The following is a 15,999-nucleotide window of genomic DNA, read 5'->3' as shown; positions in this document are numbered from 1 at the left end:
CAATAAAAACAAAAATCTGTGATATGTTAATTCACGTGAACCTTTATTTAACTGACAAAAGTACAAAGAAAAGATTTTCAGTAGATTTACTGGCCAACTTAATTGTATTTTGTAAACATACACAAATTTAGAATTTGATGGCTACAACACACTCAACAAAAGTTGGGACAGAGGCATGTTTACCATTGTGTTACATCACCTTTCCTTTTAATAACACTTTTTAATCGTTTTGGAACTGAGAATACTAATTGTAGTAGATTTGGAATTGGAAACTTTGTCCATTCTTGCTTGATATAAGACTTCAGCTGCTCAACAGTCCGTTGTTTCCATTGTCTGATTCTCCTTTTCATGATGCACCATACATTTTCAATAGATAGATCGGAACTGGCAGCAGGCCAGTCAAGCACACGCACTCTGTGTCTACAAAGCCACGCTGTTGTAGCCTGTGCAGAATGTGGTCTGGCATTGTCCTGCTGAAATAACCATGGACGTCCCGGGAAGAGACGTCACCTTGATGGCAACGTATGTCTCTCTAAAATCCTAATATACGCCTCAGAGTTAATGGTTCCTTCACAAACATGCAACTCACCTATGCTGTGGGCACTGATGCACCCCCATACCATCACAGATGCTGGCTTTTGCACCTTTCGCTGATAACAATCTGGATGGTCATTTACATCTTTGGCACGGAGAACTCGATGCCCGTTTTGTCCAAAAACTAGCTGAAATGTGGACTCATCTGACCACAGCACATGTTTCCACAGTCTTTCGTTCCATCTGAGATGAACTCGGGCCCAGAGAACTTGCCGGCGTTTCTGCATAGATTTGATGTATGGCTTCCTCCTTGTATAATACAGTTTCAAGTTGCATTTCTGGATGCAGCGACGGACTGTGTTGAGTGACAATGGTTTTCCAAAGTACTCCCGAGTCCAGGTGGCTATAATTGTCACAGTAGCATGACGATTTCTTAGGCAGTGCCACCTGAGGGCTTGAAGATCACGCACATTCAACAGTGGTTTCCGACCTTGCCCTTTATGCACTGAGATGTCTCTGAATTCTCTGAATCTTTTCACAATATTATGTACTGTAGATGTTGAAAGACCTAAATTCTCTGCAATCTTGCGTTGAGAAATGTTCCTTTTGAACTGACTAACAATTCTGTCACGAATTTTGGCACAAAGGGGTGAGCCACACCCATCCTTGCTTGCAAAGACTGAGCCTTTGATGGATGCTACTTTTATACCCAGTCATGATACCTCACCTGCTACCAATTAGCCTACTTAATGTGGAGTTTTCCAAACTGGTGTTACTTGAATATTCTGTGCACTTTTCAATCTTATTTTAACTCTGTCCCAACTTTTGCAGCCATCAAATTCTAAATTTGTGTATATTTACAAAATACAATTAAGTTGGTCAGTAAAACTATTGAAAATCTTTTCTTTGTACTTTTGTCAGTTAAGTAAAGGTTCACGTGAATTAACAAATCACAGATTTTTGTTTTTATTGCATTTTGGAAAATATCCCAACTTTTCTAGAAATGGGGTTTGTAAATCAAAGTATTGAGGAAAAGGGTTGGAATGTTATGGTGAGGTTGTATAAGGCATTGGTGAGGCCGAATTTGGAGTATTGTGTGCAGTTTTGGTCACCAAGTTACAGGAAGGATATTAATAAGGTTGAAAGAGTGCAGAGAAGGTTTACAAGGATGTTGCCGGGACTTGAGAAACTGAGTTACAGAGAAAGGTTGAATAGGTTTAGACTTTATTCCCTGGAGCGTAGAAGAATGAGGGGAGATTTGATAGAGTTATATAAAATTATGATGGGTATAGATAGAGTGAATGCAAGCAGGCTTTTTCCGCTGAGGCTAGGGGAGGAAAAAAAACAGAGGACATGGGTTAAGGGTGAAGGGGAGAAAAGTTTGAAGGGAACATGGGGGCGGGGAGCTTCTTCACACAGAGAGTGGTGGGAGTGTGGAATGAGCTGCCAGATGAAGTGGTAAATGTGGGCTCACTTTTAACATTTAAGAAAAACTTGAACAGGTACATGGACGAGAGGTGTATAGAGGGATATGGTTCGGCGCAGCTAAGAAGGGCCAAAAGGCCTGTTTCTGTGCAGTAATGTTCTATGGTTCTATTGATGACATGAATAAGTAACACAGTAGGAGTGGTAGAGTGATCACTCAGTCGAGTATGATCTTCTCCTAAGGGGTTGTCTATTGGTGGGTCCTCAGGTGGCTGTATAGCTGATCCGGGACAACATACTCTGGTGCAGTGTGGACAAGACTAAGAGGTGGCTGTGGTTAGTGGTTGGATCTTTTGATTGTTCAGTCTCTCTTTCCACAGTTGCCACTTGTTCTCTGAGGCACAGCTCCCTCTCGAACAGATTTCCTCCTGGTTTATCTGTTGAGTGCAATGTCTTCCCAGTTTTTAGATGTAATGTTGAATTTCTTCCGGCTGATTTTGATGCTACCTTTGAAGCCCTCCAGGGGCTTGCTGATCTTTCTTAAACTGGGAGTCAAGGATCTGTTTGGGGAGAACTTGAGTTAGATATCTAGATGACATGACCTATCCATTGGAGTTGGTTATTTCTTTATCGTAGTGGAGGTGCTGTTCATGTTGGCCTTCTTCCGGTCCACTGGTGTTAGTGCATCTGTCCTCCCAGCTGATTGTCAAAACCATTCATAAGGACGCAGGACTAAATTCCCCTACACTGACTAAAAACAACTATAAAAACAAACTGGACTTTGTAACAATTTAAATTGACTGGAACATCTTGCATTCCCATATCAGTCCGGAGCTGTCCATTCCTAGTCCGAAGGGATATTCTGAAGATGGTTTATTTTAAATGCTATAGCCACAATCAGCAAGTTTTTTTTTCTGGTGTCCTGAGTATCTGTGATCTGGCTGTTGAGATTTAGTAATCCCATCAGTAAAGCAAAAGTAACTTGAAGGCACCTGTTTCTATTATTTTATAACTTTCATCCGTTTTAAAATCATCAACCAGTGAATTATTGGAGTCTTTCATCTTGAACAGTTCTTACTTCATAACAATCATCCCCATCTCCAGATCGAGCAGCTATTATGCTTTATACTTGAAATCAGATGAGTTCATCCTTTTGTGAATTAGCCTTTGATGGAAATATTTCATACCTCTCTTGCAAATGGTGTGAGTAATAGTTGGTATAAGAAGGGAAATAATGGTTGTCTTCATTAATGTGGTAAATGGTGGGAACGAGTGATTAAACCCTATAAAATCTACTTGTCCTGTTGTATGTTCTACACAGCTTGGATCGGTGCCCTCGCGATGGGGATGATATTCTTCTGTTCTCCAATAGTCAGCATTTTTACTGACTGGCTTGGCTGCAGAAAGACAGCGATGAGCGGAGCTGCAGTGGCGTTTATTGGACTTCTTTCCAGTTCCTTCACAAAGTAAGATGGTATTTAAGATGATTGTGTTTGTGCGGACGGACACACACACACACACGCGCGCATACACCCATATAAAAGCATCTACACCTTGCATTATCTCCCAGTAGAAAGTATAGGGGACTTGATCAGCTGGAATGATACCCCATGCCTTGGATGCTGCTGGAAGATTAGAAGCTGGGTTCTTGATGCTGTTTACACTATGATCTGTCTCAGCCACTGCATTTTAACTTCATGTCCACCTGAGCTGATAGATAGCACTTTATCTTCCATCCACTGTGTTTTTATCCCAAGTGCCCTTCCCTTCCAAGTCTCTCCATAATCCTAGGTCAATTTAAGTTAATGTGTCATTTTTCATGTAATATTCTGTTTTGGACAATAGGGTTTCCCAATCCAGGCTGCTGTCCAGGTATGCTACACACAAAACCAACTATCAAGAATGATATTTTTTTCTCATTTGTATACATGGATACATTGCTAACCTTGTCGTAGTGCTCTAATGGCATTTACTACTCAATCAAGTTCAATAATGATATTGAGTCCACTTCTTATATATTTGTCACAGTCTTCGTCAAGGGCATTTTTCAAATCCGTAGGAAGATGGACTTGAGCAAAAAACAGATATAGTTACTTGAGAAGCACTCACAAAATGCTGGAGAAACTCAGTAGGTCAGGCAGCATCTATGGAGAGAAATAAACAGTCAATATTTTGGGCTGACTTGATTTGTTCAACTCAGTGATCTGAGATTAATGAGAAGGCAGACAGTATATGTTCACACTGGCTATCTTCCTGCTAATTTCAGGCATTTGTGTTGAATGAGTCAAGTGATTTGATTTAACATCAGAGGATGTATATAGTATACAACCTGAAATTCTTATTCTTCATGATCAAGTGCTTTTGTTAATACTAACAAAATGCCAGACTAATACTATTGTTAGTCAATATAAGATAATAAAGACAAGAATCTTTTCTTAGAATAAGTATATAAATGTATAGTTTTGATTTCTTTGTTTAAAGAAGGATGTACGGCAGTGTAGATGACGTGGTTATCCTTTTAGAAAGACCAGTTGTCCATCTAGGCCCGTGGACTATTGGGAAATTTAGAGTTATGGGATCAGACTACCTGATGGACTTGAGACCAGCCATCAGATCAGTCATAATCGTGTGATGCAGAGGGTGGTGCTGCTTCCGACTGCTGTCATGTTCTCCTTTCAACAACAGAAACCAAGATCCTGCAATTCATTCATGTATCCTTTGTTCTGCACGTTGTATAACAAAAAAAGTACAAGCAGGATGTTTGGAGCCTACCCCATTTAACAAGTTCATGACTAGTCTACTTCAGCCTAATTTTCCTATCCTACACAAATATCCTTGAATTTACTAATATCCCCTGATGCTTTAATAATTGAGCATCTATGGCTCTCCATTGGGGAAAATTCTGGGGAATCACCACCCTTTAAGTGAGGAAATGCCTCCACGTTTCAGTCCCAAATAGTCTCCCCCACCCCTTTGTTTTGAGACTGTGGCCCACTGGTTCTGGACTTCGCAACCAGAGGAAACATCCTACCCACACCTACCTGTAAAAGAACACAACATCAATATTGAAAGGCCTAGATAGAGTGGACGTGGAGAGGGTGTTTGCTATAGTGGCGGAGTCTAGGACCAGAGGGCACAGCATCGGAATACAAAAATGTCCCTTTAGAACAGAGATGAGGAGGAATTTCATTAGCCAGAGGGTGGTGAATCTATGATTTATCGCATTATTTGCCGCAGATGGCTAGAGAGGCCAAGTCATTAGGTATGTTTAAAGCAAGAGTTTCTTAGATTTTTCATTAGTAAAGGCGTCAAAGGTTCTGGGGAGAAGACAGGAGAATGGGGTGGAGAGGGATAATAAACCAGCCATGATGGAATGACAGAAGTGACTTGATGGTCTGAATGACCTAATCTGCTCCTGTCTTATGGTTTTATGGTCTTAACATTAGTAGGTAGAAAGAGTGCCAAATAGGAAAGAAGAGCTGAAGGGCTTCACTGGGTGAAGAATGCTGATTTGAAAACCTACCCCAATAACTAAAAGTAAAGGAATTGTGAAATTAGGTTTTCAGCAGCAAAGATCTTGAGAAGAAATGAAAGCTTTAATTCATCTGTACCAACCACTTAGAAGGTATTGACAATCTCACACTTGGTTCAATGCCCTTTATCCTAGGGAGATGCCCATAGGTCACTGTGGAGAAGCACAGCAGGAATTCTCACCATTCCTATTACCAATTCCAGGTAATTACATCTTTATGCTCCTTGAATCTGCAAGCTGTTACCTCCTATATTCAACTTTTCCCACTTATAAGTTCTCACGTGAACATTTATATTGGGAGACGTTGCCGTGTAAATAACTAGGCTGAACTTGCACCTCGCTGGCATCCCTGTCACCTCTAAGTGGGGTTTCTATATGCCTGAAATTGATCTTGTGCTGTGGCTACATTCTAGTACTCCAGACAATTATTACTACTTTGAGATTTAAATAGGGTATCATTTATTTAAGACCATAAGACATAGGAACAGAATTAGGCAATTTGGCTCATCAAAGTTTGCTCCACTGTTCCATCATGGCTAATTTATTATCCCTATCTGTTCCATTCTCCTGTCTTTGCCCTGTAACCTTTGACACCCTGATGAATCAAGAACCTGTCAACTTGCACTTTAAATATACCCAATGACTTTGGCTTCCACAGTCTTCTGTGGTAATGAATTCCACAGATTTGTCACTCTCAGGCTAAAGAACTTCTACCTCATTTCTGTTCTGTGGATGTCCCTCTACGCTGAGGCTGTGCCCTCTGGTCCTAGAGTCCCCCACATCCTCACGTCTTCACTACATCCACTCTACCCACCACTGAGCACGTCTGCATGAAACGGTGTCGCAGGAAAGCAGCCTCCATCATCAGGGACCCCCACCATTCAGGACTTGCTCTCTTCTCACTGCGGCCATCGGGAAGAAAGCCCAGGAACCTCAGAACTCACACCACCAGGTTCAGGAACGGTTATTAACCCTCATCCATCAGGCTCTTGAACCAGAGGAGATAACTCACCCCATCATTGAGATGTTCCCACAACCTATGGCCTCACCTTCAAGGACTCCTTATCTTACGCTCTCAATATTTGTTGCTTACTTATTTATTATTATCATTTCTTTCTTTTTGTATTTGCACAGTTTGTTGTCTTTCGCACAGTGGCTGAATATCCAAGCTGGTACGGTCTTTTATTGATTCTGTTTTGTTTATTATTCTATAGATTTATTGAGTATTCCCTAAGATGATGAATTTCAGAGTTGTATCTGGTGATGTATGTGTACTTTGATAATGAATTTACTTTGAACAGTGTTGAGGAGAGTGAAGTTATCTATGTTAGTTCAAGAGCCTGATGGTTGAAGGGTAATAACTGTTCCTGAACCTGATGGTGTGGAACCCAACACCGCTGTACCTCCTGTAGGGAGAAGAGAGCATGTTCCGGATGATGGAAGTCCCTGATGTTCATGTTACCAAGGCAGAGTTTGACAGCCCAGGCATTTGTTACTGAATGCGTGATGCAGTTAGCACAGAAAGAAACTCGTTAATGGTTTGCCTTGTACATAAGTTGCCTGTGTATATTAACTGGCGAGTTAGTTATTTTATGCTTTTTTTTAGTTTGCTTTGCAAACATGTATTTTATCTTGGGACTTGGTAAATCGTAGATTTGTGTACCAAAAAAAAACCAAATGCACCTGTTTTTTTTTTAGTACAGACTTCTGTACTAATAACATGGAAATGATAATCCTGCATATTTACGTCAGCAGTGAAAACAAGCTGTTGATTGAGTTACTTTTCTGATGCGAACACTAAGTTCTTTATCACTTGTGAATACTGCAGAAGCTGGGTGGTCAAACATTAAACTACTGATTTGTATTGTAAGTGACTAATGGATTTTGTGAAACTCCCTACCCTAAACAACAGTTTTCTTTATGCCGATGGTGAGAGCAAGAGTCAAACAAGCTCTTGAAAAACAATCTCTAATTTCCTGGAATAGATTTAATTGGGGTAAGGAGTGGGGGGGTGGTGGTGGGGGTGGAAGGAGTATAAACTGGCAGGTGATAGGTGAAATCAGCTGAAAAGGAAGATGGGTGGGTGGGAGAGGGGGATGAACGGAGAAGCTGGGAAGTGATAGGGGGAAAAGGTAAATGGCTGAAGAAGGAATGTGATGGGAGAGAAGAATGGACATTTATTCCCGTCCATTGATGCTGCCTGACCTGCTGAGTTCTGGATTTCTAGCATCTGCAGAATCTCTTATGATCGGGAATTGAGCACATTCCAGATTAATCTTTGCCTTGAGTCATTAAAGGTTAAGAGTTTCCCATTTTGTATGTAGTTACTCTCTTCCCTGAATGTCTATAAATGCACAGACCAGGAATATTGAGAAGTGCTTGAAGATGAGACTGGTGGGGTTCTTCAGATGATCTGACCTCATGGTGTTGGGGATAGATTATGTAAATCAGTCTGCTGGTTTAGCTGGAACTGCTCTGTTGACAGCATTGAGTGCTTTGCAAATATTGCCAAAAGCAATGTAGAATTATCTGGAGCTAAAACACAACATGCTGGAGGAACTCAGCAGGTGAGGCAGCATCAATGGAGGAGAATAAACTGTCAACCTTTCAGTACAAGACCCTTCATCAGGACTGGAAAGGAAAGGGGAAGAAACCAAAATAAGGTGGCGGGGTGAGGGGAAGGAGTACAAACTGGCAGGTGCCAGGGGAGAGGGAAGGTAGGCGGGAGAGGGGATGAAGTAAGAAGCTGGGAGGTGATAGGTGGAAAAGGTAAAGGTCTGAAGAAGGAGAAATCTGATAGGCGAGGAGAGGAGACCTTTATTCTGATAGCAGAGGAGACTGGACTTCCAAGCTTACAGATGATTTGAAGATAGGTGGAGCGCAGGTAGTTTTGAGGAAGTAGAGAGGCTACAGAGGACTTCGATTAGAAGAATGGGCAAAGAAATGGCAGATGCAATACAGTATTGGGAAGTGTATGGTCATGCACTTTGGGTGAAAAAGTGAAAGGGTTGATTATTTTCAAAATGGCGAGAAAATACAAAAAATCTGAGGTACAAAGGGTTTTGGGAGTCCTTGTGCAGAATTCCCTAAAGGTTAATTTGCAGGTTGAGTCTGTGGTGTGGAAGGCAAATGTGATGTTGGCATTCATTTCAAGAGGACTAGAATATAAAAGCAAGGATGTAATTTTGAGACTTTATAAAGCACTGGAGAAGGTTTACTTGGAGGTTCACGAAAATGATTCCAAGGGTTAAACTGCTTGTCATAAGAAGAGTGTTTGATGGCTCTGGGCCTGTATTCACTAGAATTTAGAAGAATGAGGGGTGACCTCATTGAAACCTATGGAACAGGCCTTGATAGAATCGATGCGGAGAAGATTTTTCCTATGGTGTGAGAGTCTAAGACTAGAAAACACAGCTTCAAAATAGAGGGGCATCTTTTTAGATGAGATGAGGAGGAATTTCTTTAATCAGAGATGGTGAATCTGTGGAATCTGTTGCCACAGGTGGCTGTGGAGGCCAAGTCTTTATGTATATTTAAGGGATTATTGATAGATTCTTGATTGGTCAGGGCATGAAGACCTATGGGGGGGGGGGAAGGCAGGAGATTGGGTCTGAGAGAAAAAAAATGGATCAGTGGTGAAGCAGACTCAATGGGCCTAATTCTGCTCCTATATCTTATGGTCTTAAGGTCTTATTCGCCTCCATGGATGCTGCCTGACCTTCTGAGTTCCTCCAGCATTTTGTATGTTGCTCAGGATTTCCATCATTTGTGTTTATAAAATTACCTAGTATACTTTGGTTGTAAACACAAAATAATCTGCAGATGCTGGGATCATAGGGCCTCTGCCCCTTCCCTCTTCGGTCCTGACGAAGGGTTCCGGCCCGAAACGTCGACTCATCGTTTCCACAGATGCTGCCCGACCTGCTGAGTTCCTCCAGCGTGTTGTGAATGACATTTCGGTTGTAGTTCGTGCAGAGAAAGCATCATGTCCAAATTGTTCTCCCATCCCTAAATTTACACTGTGATTCAATACAGATGGGATCCAACCACACTGAATCTCAGTGTAGATGCATCATGCATCAAAATGACCCTTATGAAATATTTTCTCACTGTGCTTCACAATGAGATACCTCTGAGGATGCAACAAACTCCCTTATCTCCTGTATTTTTAGATAATGACAATGGCCACATCATGCATGTGGTAAATTGTACCCCTTCCAGCATTTAAAGATTACATTTTTTTGTTGCAAGTATGTCGAAACATACAATGAAATATGTTGCTTTAGTCAACGACCGATACAGTTCAAGGATTGTGGTTGCAATCCTTGTTACAACTCTTCAGGCACCAACAAAGTATGCCCATCACTCAATAACCCTAACCTGTACGTCTTTGGAAGGTGGGAGGAAACTGGAGCATCTCGAGGAAACACACATGGTCACAGGGAGACCTGACAGAGATGGGTCAATTTTCATTCCTACGTTTAAGGATTTCTGCTGGAATACCATTCTTCCAGAGACATGCCACATAACAGAGGTCGAAGTTGACGGGGAGAAGGCAGGAAAATGAAGCTGAGAGGGAAAATAAATCAGCCAAGATCAAATGGCAGGGTTGACTTTGGGCTGAATGACTATATTCTGCTCCTGTGTTTTATGGTCAACTACTGAGATCTGGGTGGCTTTGGTTCTGAAGTGCAATTGCTGTAGATAGAATACTTCTCCACTAGATCGGAAGGTGCAATTTCTTATTTAAAAAGAGAACTATGTACAAAAGGAAACAGCTGAATCCAGTATCCCTTTCAGAAGCTGATTGTCCAGTCTGTTTACTCTAATCTAGAACAAATTATTCAAATGCCAAGTTCTTTGTACGTTCCTCTAAAGAGCTTTCTTTCCTTTGGTTATACCTCCAGCAGCTTTTTTTATTTTTCATTTTAGATTTTCCCTTGGTGGTGTCAGACCATTGCAGTCCATATGCTTTTTGAAACCCTGTTGCATCTAAGCAATGGTCAGAATTTATCATTCATCATTTATTGATGAGGAAGTGCTAGAGACTGGGGTGGTGACTCTAAGTTTGTTGGTTGGTTTTATGTAGAGTGCTGTTGGGAATTTCAGATCTTGACCAACAGTCGTAGAGCAAAAGCAGTCTGTTTCGTGTCCTAATTGTGCACAACCTCAAAGTTAATTCATTATCTAAGTACGCTCCTGTATATATCATTATATACTGCTTTGAGATTTCTTTCCTTGCAGGGATTTACAATGGTATTTGCGAGCAGAGAGCACGGCCTGGATGGTGGGGGTCCTTGATGATGGATGCTGCCTTCCTGGGGCAGCGCTCCTTGTAGATGTGCTCAGTGGTGGTAAACAATTCTGAACGAGAGGCCAGTGATAAAGGAGCTGAAATTGAGAATATTTATGAGCCTCTTAGATAGACACATGGATGAAAGAGAAATGGAGGGCTATGTGGGAGGGAAGGGTTAGATTGATCTTCGAGTAGGTTGAAAAGCCAGCACCACATCATGGGCCGAGGGGCTTGCACAGTTGTTCTATGTTCTATGTATATCACTGGGCCAGACACACTGCCTTGCATAGATCCAACTCTGATGTCCTGGGGCCGAGATAATCGACCTCCAGGCATAATCACCATCTCCATTTTTACAAGGCACAGCTCGAGCAGCCTGAGAACGGACGTCTGTGCAGGCAGGAAGGGCGGTGGAAAGAGAGCAGCGGGGAGGGGGGTCAGGTTTGGTGAGGCTGCAGATTCAGCCCTGATGATGGTCAGTAGACTTCGCAGTAACGACCAGCACTGATTCCTCCATGAGATTAAGACCTGCAGGGGTACCCTGTCCACTTCCAGCTGGTTCTTGCTGTGGCAGACTGGTGGCACGTTCTGGAGTGAATGCCAGGCTGTGTTTCAGAGTGACATGCCTATCATAACTGAATTGTACAAGCTGTGAGAGGTGGGTATTATCTTCTCTCTTCTCCCCTCTCAAAACCCCCAAGCCCAACCTCAGTGTCCCTCACCAGAGAAACCTCCCCTGAATCCGTTCATCGCAATTGGGTGACACATATTTCTCCTATCTCTTATCTTCAGCAGTAACCAAAAACAAGCAGCTTACACAGAGAACAGAAAAGCACAACAGGGAAAAAAATGAGGCATGTGAACCAGGGCATTACAGGAAGATAAAATGAAAAGCTAAAATAGATAAAAAGATAAAATAGATCGAGTCATTACACAGTACATCGAGCTAGAGAAAGGCAAAATGATAACAATGCAGAATAAAGTGTAGAGGCTGCCAAAATCGTGCAGTGCAGGTAAATGATAAAGTGCAAGATCGTAACAAGGTAGGCTGTGAGGCCACAAGTCCATCTATTGTACTAGAGGTCTGTTCGAGTCTGTCATTGAGCCTGGTGATGAGGACTTTCAGGCTTTAGTATTTTCTGCCTGATGGGAGAGAGACTGTATGGGATGGGTGGGATCTTTGATTATGTTGGCTGCTTTGCTGAGGCAGTGAGCATGGAGAGTGTCCATGGAGGGATGGTAGTTCCCTGTGATGAGTCATAGTCATACTTTATTAATCCCGGGATAAATTGGTTTTTGTTACAGTTGCTCTATAAATAATAAATAGTAATAGAACCATAAATAGTAATATGTAAATTATGCCAGAAAATTATGAAATAAGTCCAGGACCAGCCTATTGGCTCAGGGTGTCTGACCCTCCAAGGGAGGAGTTGTAAAGTTTGATGGCCACAGGCAGGAATGACTTCCTATGACGCTCAGTGCTGCATCTCAGTGGAATGAGTCTCTGGCTGAATGTACTCCTGTGCCCACCCAGTACATTATGTAGTGGATGGGAGACATTGTCCAAGATGGCATGCAACTTAGACAGCATCCTCTTTTCAGACACCAGCGTCAGAGAGTCCAGTTCCATCCCCACAACATCACCGGCCTTACGAATGAGTTTGTTGATTCTGTTGGAGTTGAGCTGTGTCCACCAACTCTGCAGTTTCTTGTGGTCACGTGCAGAGCAGTAACCGAACCAAGCAGTTACACCTCCAGACAGAATGCTTTCTATTGTGCATCGATTAAAAATTGATAAGAGTTGACGGGGGCGTGCTGAATTCCTTTAGCCGTCTGAGGAAGTAAAGGCAATGGTGAGCTTTCTCGGCTGTGACATCAACATGATTAGGCCAGGATAGCTACTGGTGATCTTCACACCCAGGATCTCAAAGCTCTCAACCCTCTCAACTTCGACATCACCGATGTGGACAGGAGCATGTGCATTGCTCCTTTCTGGAGTCAATGACCAGCTCTTATGCTTTGTTGACATAGAGAGAAATGTTGTTGTGATGCGGCTGGTCCATTTGAGTTTCTGGTCAGTGGTGGCACGGTGGTAATTTGGGCAGTCTGTGGCGAGTGGTGCAGTCCTTTCAAATGCCATTTCCAGATCTTGATGATTGATTCTTGTAACCCTGTACCGAAGTTCTCAGGGCCTGGCTGCTGCCTTTGGAGATTAGTTTCCACTGCCTCTGAGAACATGTGTGGAGAACTTCTTAGCTCAGCCTTTCAGGGGCGGTCAAGTTCAGCATTGTGCTGGTTCAGCGCCGTGTCCAAAATTATGTGACAAATATCAGCACCCTACAGACATCATATTCAAATCCCACCAGTGAGGCACAGGATCATCACTTGGCTTCCAAATGAACAGCAGCCTGCACCGAGATCTAGTAGCATGGCAGGGCCTTCTCCTTTGACTGCTGTACAAAGCTTTATTTTGCTATTGCCTCAATCATGAGCATAGCTACCGTGGCAACAGGTCCATTAGCTTTGTAGACAAAATATTCTAGTTTAGCAGCCAGCAGGAGATTTAAGCTTTACTTTCTCCCCCCTCCCCCAAGGAGGCCCCTTGCACATACAGTACCTCAGATTGTAAACCACATCGCTGACCTATTTTGTTTTTCTAAAGTTCTTTGTAGAGTTTTAACTCCCAGTTACCAGGAAGGTTTGGAATTCACTTTGTCTCTTTAAATAAATCTTTGGATTTTTATTTATTCCTTCCTTAAAATTTACGCACGTAACTGTTTGAACTGCACGGATCTTTGGGTGAGGTGGGGACATTTCCGACTTGTGTTTGTCCCTTTCACTGATACGTTAAGACGGCACTTTGGCATTGCAGTTAGAGGGAATGCTAATACAGCGCCAGCAACCTGGGTTCAACTCTGCGGCTGTCTGTGGGGAGTTTGCACGTTCTCCCCATGACCGCGTGAGTTTCCTCTTGGTTCTCTGGTTTCCTGCCTCTCCACAGAGATGCACAAGTTAGTAAGTTAATCAGTCACGTGGGCGTAATTGGGTGATGCAGGCTTGTTGGGCCAGAAGGGCCTTTTATTGTACTGTATCGCTAAATAAATCTAAAATAGTAGGCAGCAGTTAATAGAAGCGCAATTAATTATTTAATATAATAATTACCAGTCCAATTCCTTTAGATTTATTTTTATTGTGCATGTGTTTTTTCTCTCTTGGGCTGCTCATCACAGAAATCTGGAGATTACTCATTACTTCCTGTGGTTTCCATGACGATCCAGGAAGGTTGATCATAGAGCTTTGAATAATATTTTTATTGGAATAGATCAAGCAGAAGAATGATATTTGGTTTTGGCTGGCAGTTCTGTAACTCGACGAGTGGGCTTTGCAAAACATTCAAGTGTCAAGCATGAGAAAGTCTGCAGTTGCTGGAAATCCAAAGCAACACACACAAAATGCTGGAGGAGCTCAGCAGGCCAGGCGGCTTCTGTGGAAAAGAGTAAACAAACAGTCAACGTTTCGGGCTGAGACCCCTCTTCAGGACTGAGAAGGGAGGGCGAAGATGCCTGAATAAAAAGCTGGGGGGAGGGGAAAGTGGCTAGCTGGAAAGTGTAGGTGAAGCCAGGTGGGTGGGAAAGGTAAAGGGCTGGCGAAGAAAGAATCTGATAGGAGAGAGGAGTGGACAATCGGAGAAAGGGAAGGAGGAGGAGATCCAAGGGAAGTAATTGGCAGGGGAATAGAGGAAGGGGTGGGGGTGGAGAAATCCTTCACCAGAAGGAGAAATCGATGTTCATGCTATCAGGTTGGAGAGTACCCAGACGGAATATAAGGTGTTGCTCCTGCACCCTGAGGGTGACCTCATCCTGGCACAAGAGGAGGCCATGGAATGACGTGTTGGAATGGGAATTAAAATGTTTGGCCACTTTGGAGTCCTGCTTGTGGCGGATGGTGCAGAGGTGCTCAATAAAGTATCCCCCAGTTTGCAAGTGTCAAATCCATGTGCTGAAAATTTCTATTTAGGCACAGAATTACCAGAGGCCCATACCAGAAACTGGGCACTGGGTTTCGTCGGCATATTACCTGTAAATCCTAGATTGCAACTGAGGAGCTTGCAGGAGGAAATAGGACCAATTCAGGCTTGTGCATGGTGGGGTTGTAATATGTAGCTCAGGATGTGGGACAATAACCCCTACACTTCCTGGTTCCACATGAGGGTGAAGCGATAACATAAGGGTTAATTTTTTATGATTTGGCCACAACAGTCTCTGAACAAACAGAATCCAGACTGACCAGTACAGAGCAGTTTTGCAGACGGACGCATGCATTCATTAATAAACGGCCAAATGTTTGCTAAAGATAACCGTACAGAGGTTGAGGTTTTGTTCAAGGCTGATTGGATGACAGACAAGTGCTTTAGAGTGCAAGACATATGTGGACTAGTAAGATCATTAAGTTTTGATCCCACTAATTGCCTGAGAATCAGACTCATGTCTGTTTTCTCAGCCAATGAACAGTTGTCTCTCTTCTTAACTCAGCACTTTTTTTTGCCATCAGTAACTTGTCAAGAAACTGCACCCAACAGTGCCCTTTTCTTACTAAGAATAATGTAGCACTATTGTATCTCACAGAAATATGGCCAACAGTTATAGTTCATTAGGAGCTGGAGGAGACTTGGTACGTCACCATGAACTCGAGCAAATTTCTACAGATGTACGATGGAGAGTATTCTGACTGGTTGCACCGTCATCTGGTTTGGAGGCTCCAAAGTGCAGCATCAAAAAAGGCCGAAAACAATTGTAAACTCAGCCATCTCCTTCACAGGCACCACCCTTGCCACCACTGAGGACACCTTCAAAAGTTAATGCCTCGAGAAGGCAGCATTCGTCATTAAAGACCACCACTTCTCGTTACTGCCATCAGGGAGGAGGTACACGAGTCTGAAGACCCACGTGCAATACCTCAGGAACAGCTTCTTCCCCTCCGCCATCAGATTTCTGAACTGTCCATGAACACAGCCTCACTATTCCCGTTTTGGACTATCCAATCTATGGTAACATATTTAGGGGTGGCATGGTAGCACAGTGGTTAGTATAACGCTATTACAGTGCCTGCAACCGGGTTCAGTTCTGCCGCTGTCTCTAAGGAGTTTGTACTTTCTTGCCATGACTGCATAGTTTTTCTCCACCTGCTCTGGTTTCCTCCCACATTTCAAAGA

The 15,999-nt window shown here is 42.8% G+C and overlaps 1 protein-coding gene across 1 annotated transcript in view; it reads left to right on the top strand.

Moving 5' to 3' along the window:
• LOC134353114 (monocarboxylate transporter 8-like) overlaps nucleotides 1-15,999 on the top strand; it is a 70,117-nt gene that overhangs the window by 36,313 nt on the left and 17,805 nt on the right. Inside the window, exon 2 of the mRNA XM_063061038.1 lies at nucleotides 3,281-3,425. Coding sequence (XP_062917108.1) covers nucleotides 3,281-3,425 — 145 coding nt within the window. The remainder of the gene's footprint in view (nucleotides 1-3,280; nucleotides 3,426-15,999) is intronic.

Source organism: Mobula hypostoma, chromosome 10, assembly GCF_963921235.1.
Source record: "Mobula hypostoma chromosome 10, sMobHyp1.1, whole genome shotgun sequence".
Classification (NCBI taxonomy): Eukaryota; Metazoa; Chordata; class Chondrichthyes; order Myliobatiformes; family Myliobatidae; genus Mobula; species Mobula hypostoma.
Note: the sequence above shows the minus strand (reverse complement) of the source record. Positions and strands in the feature narration are given on the sequence as shown.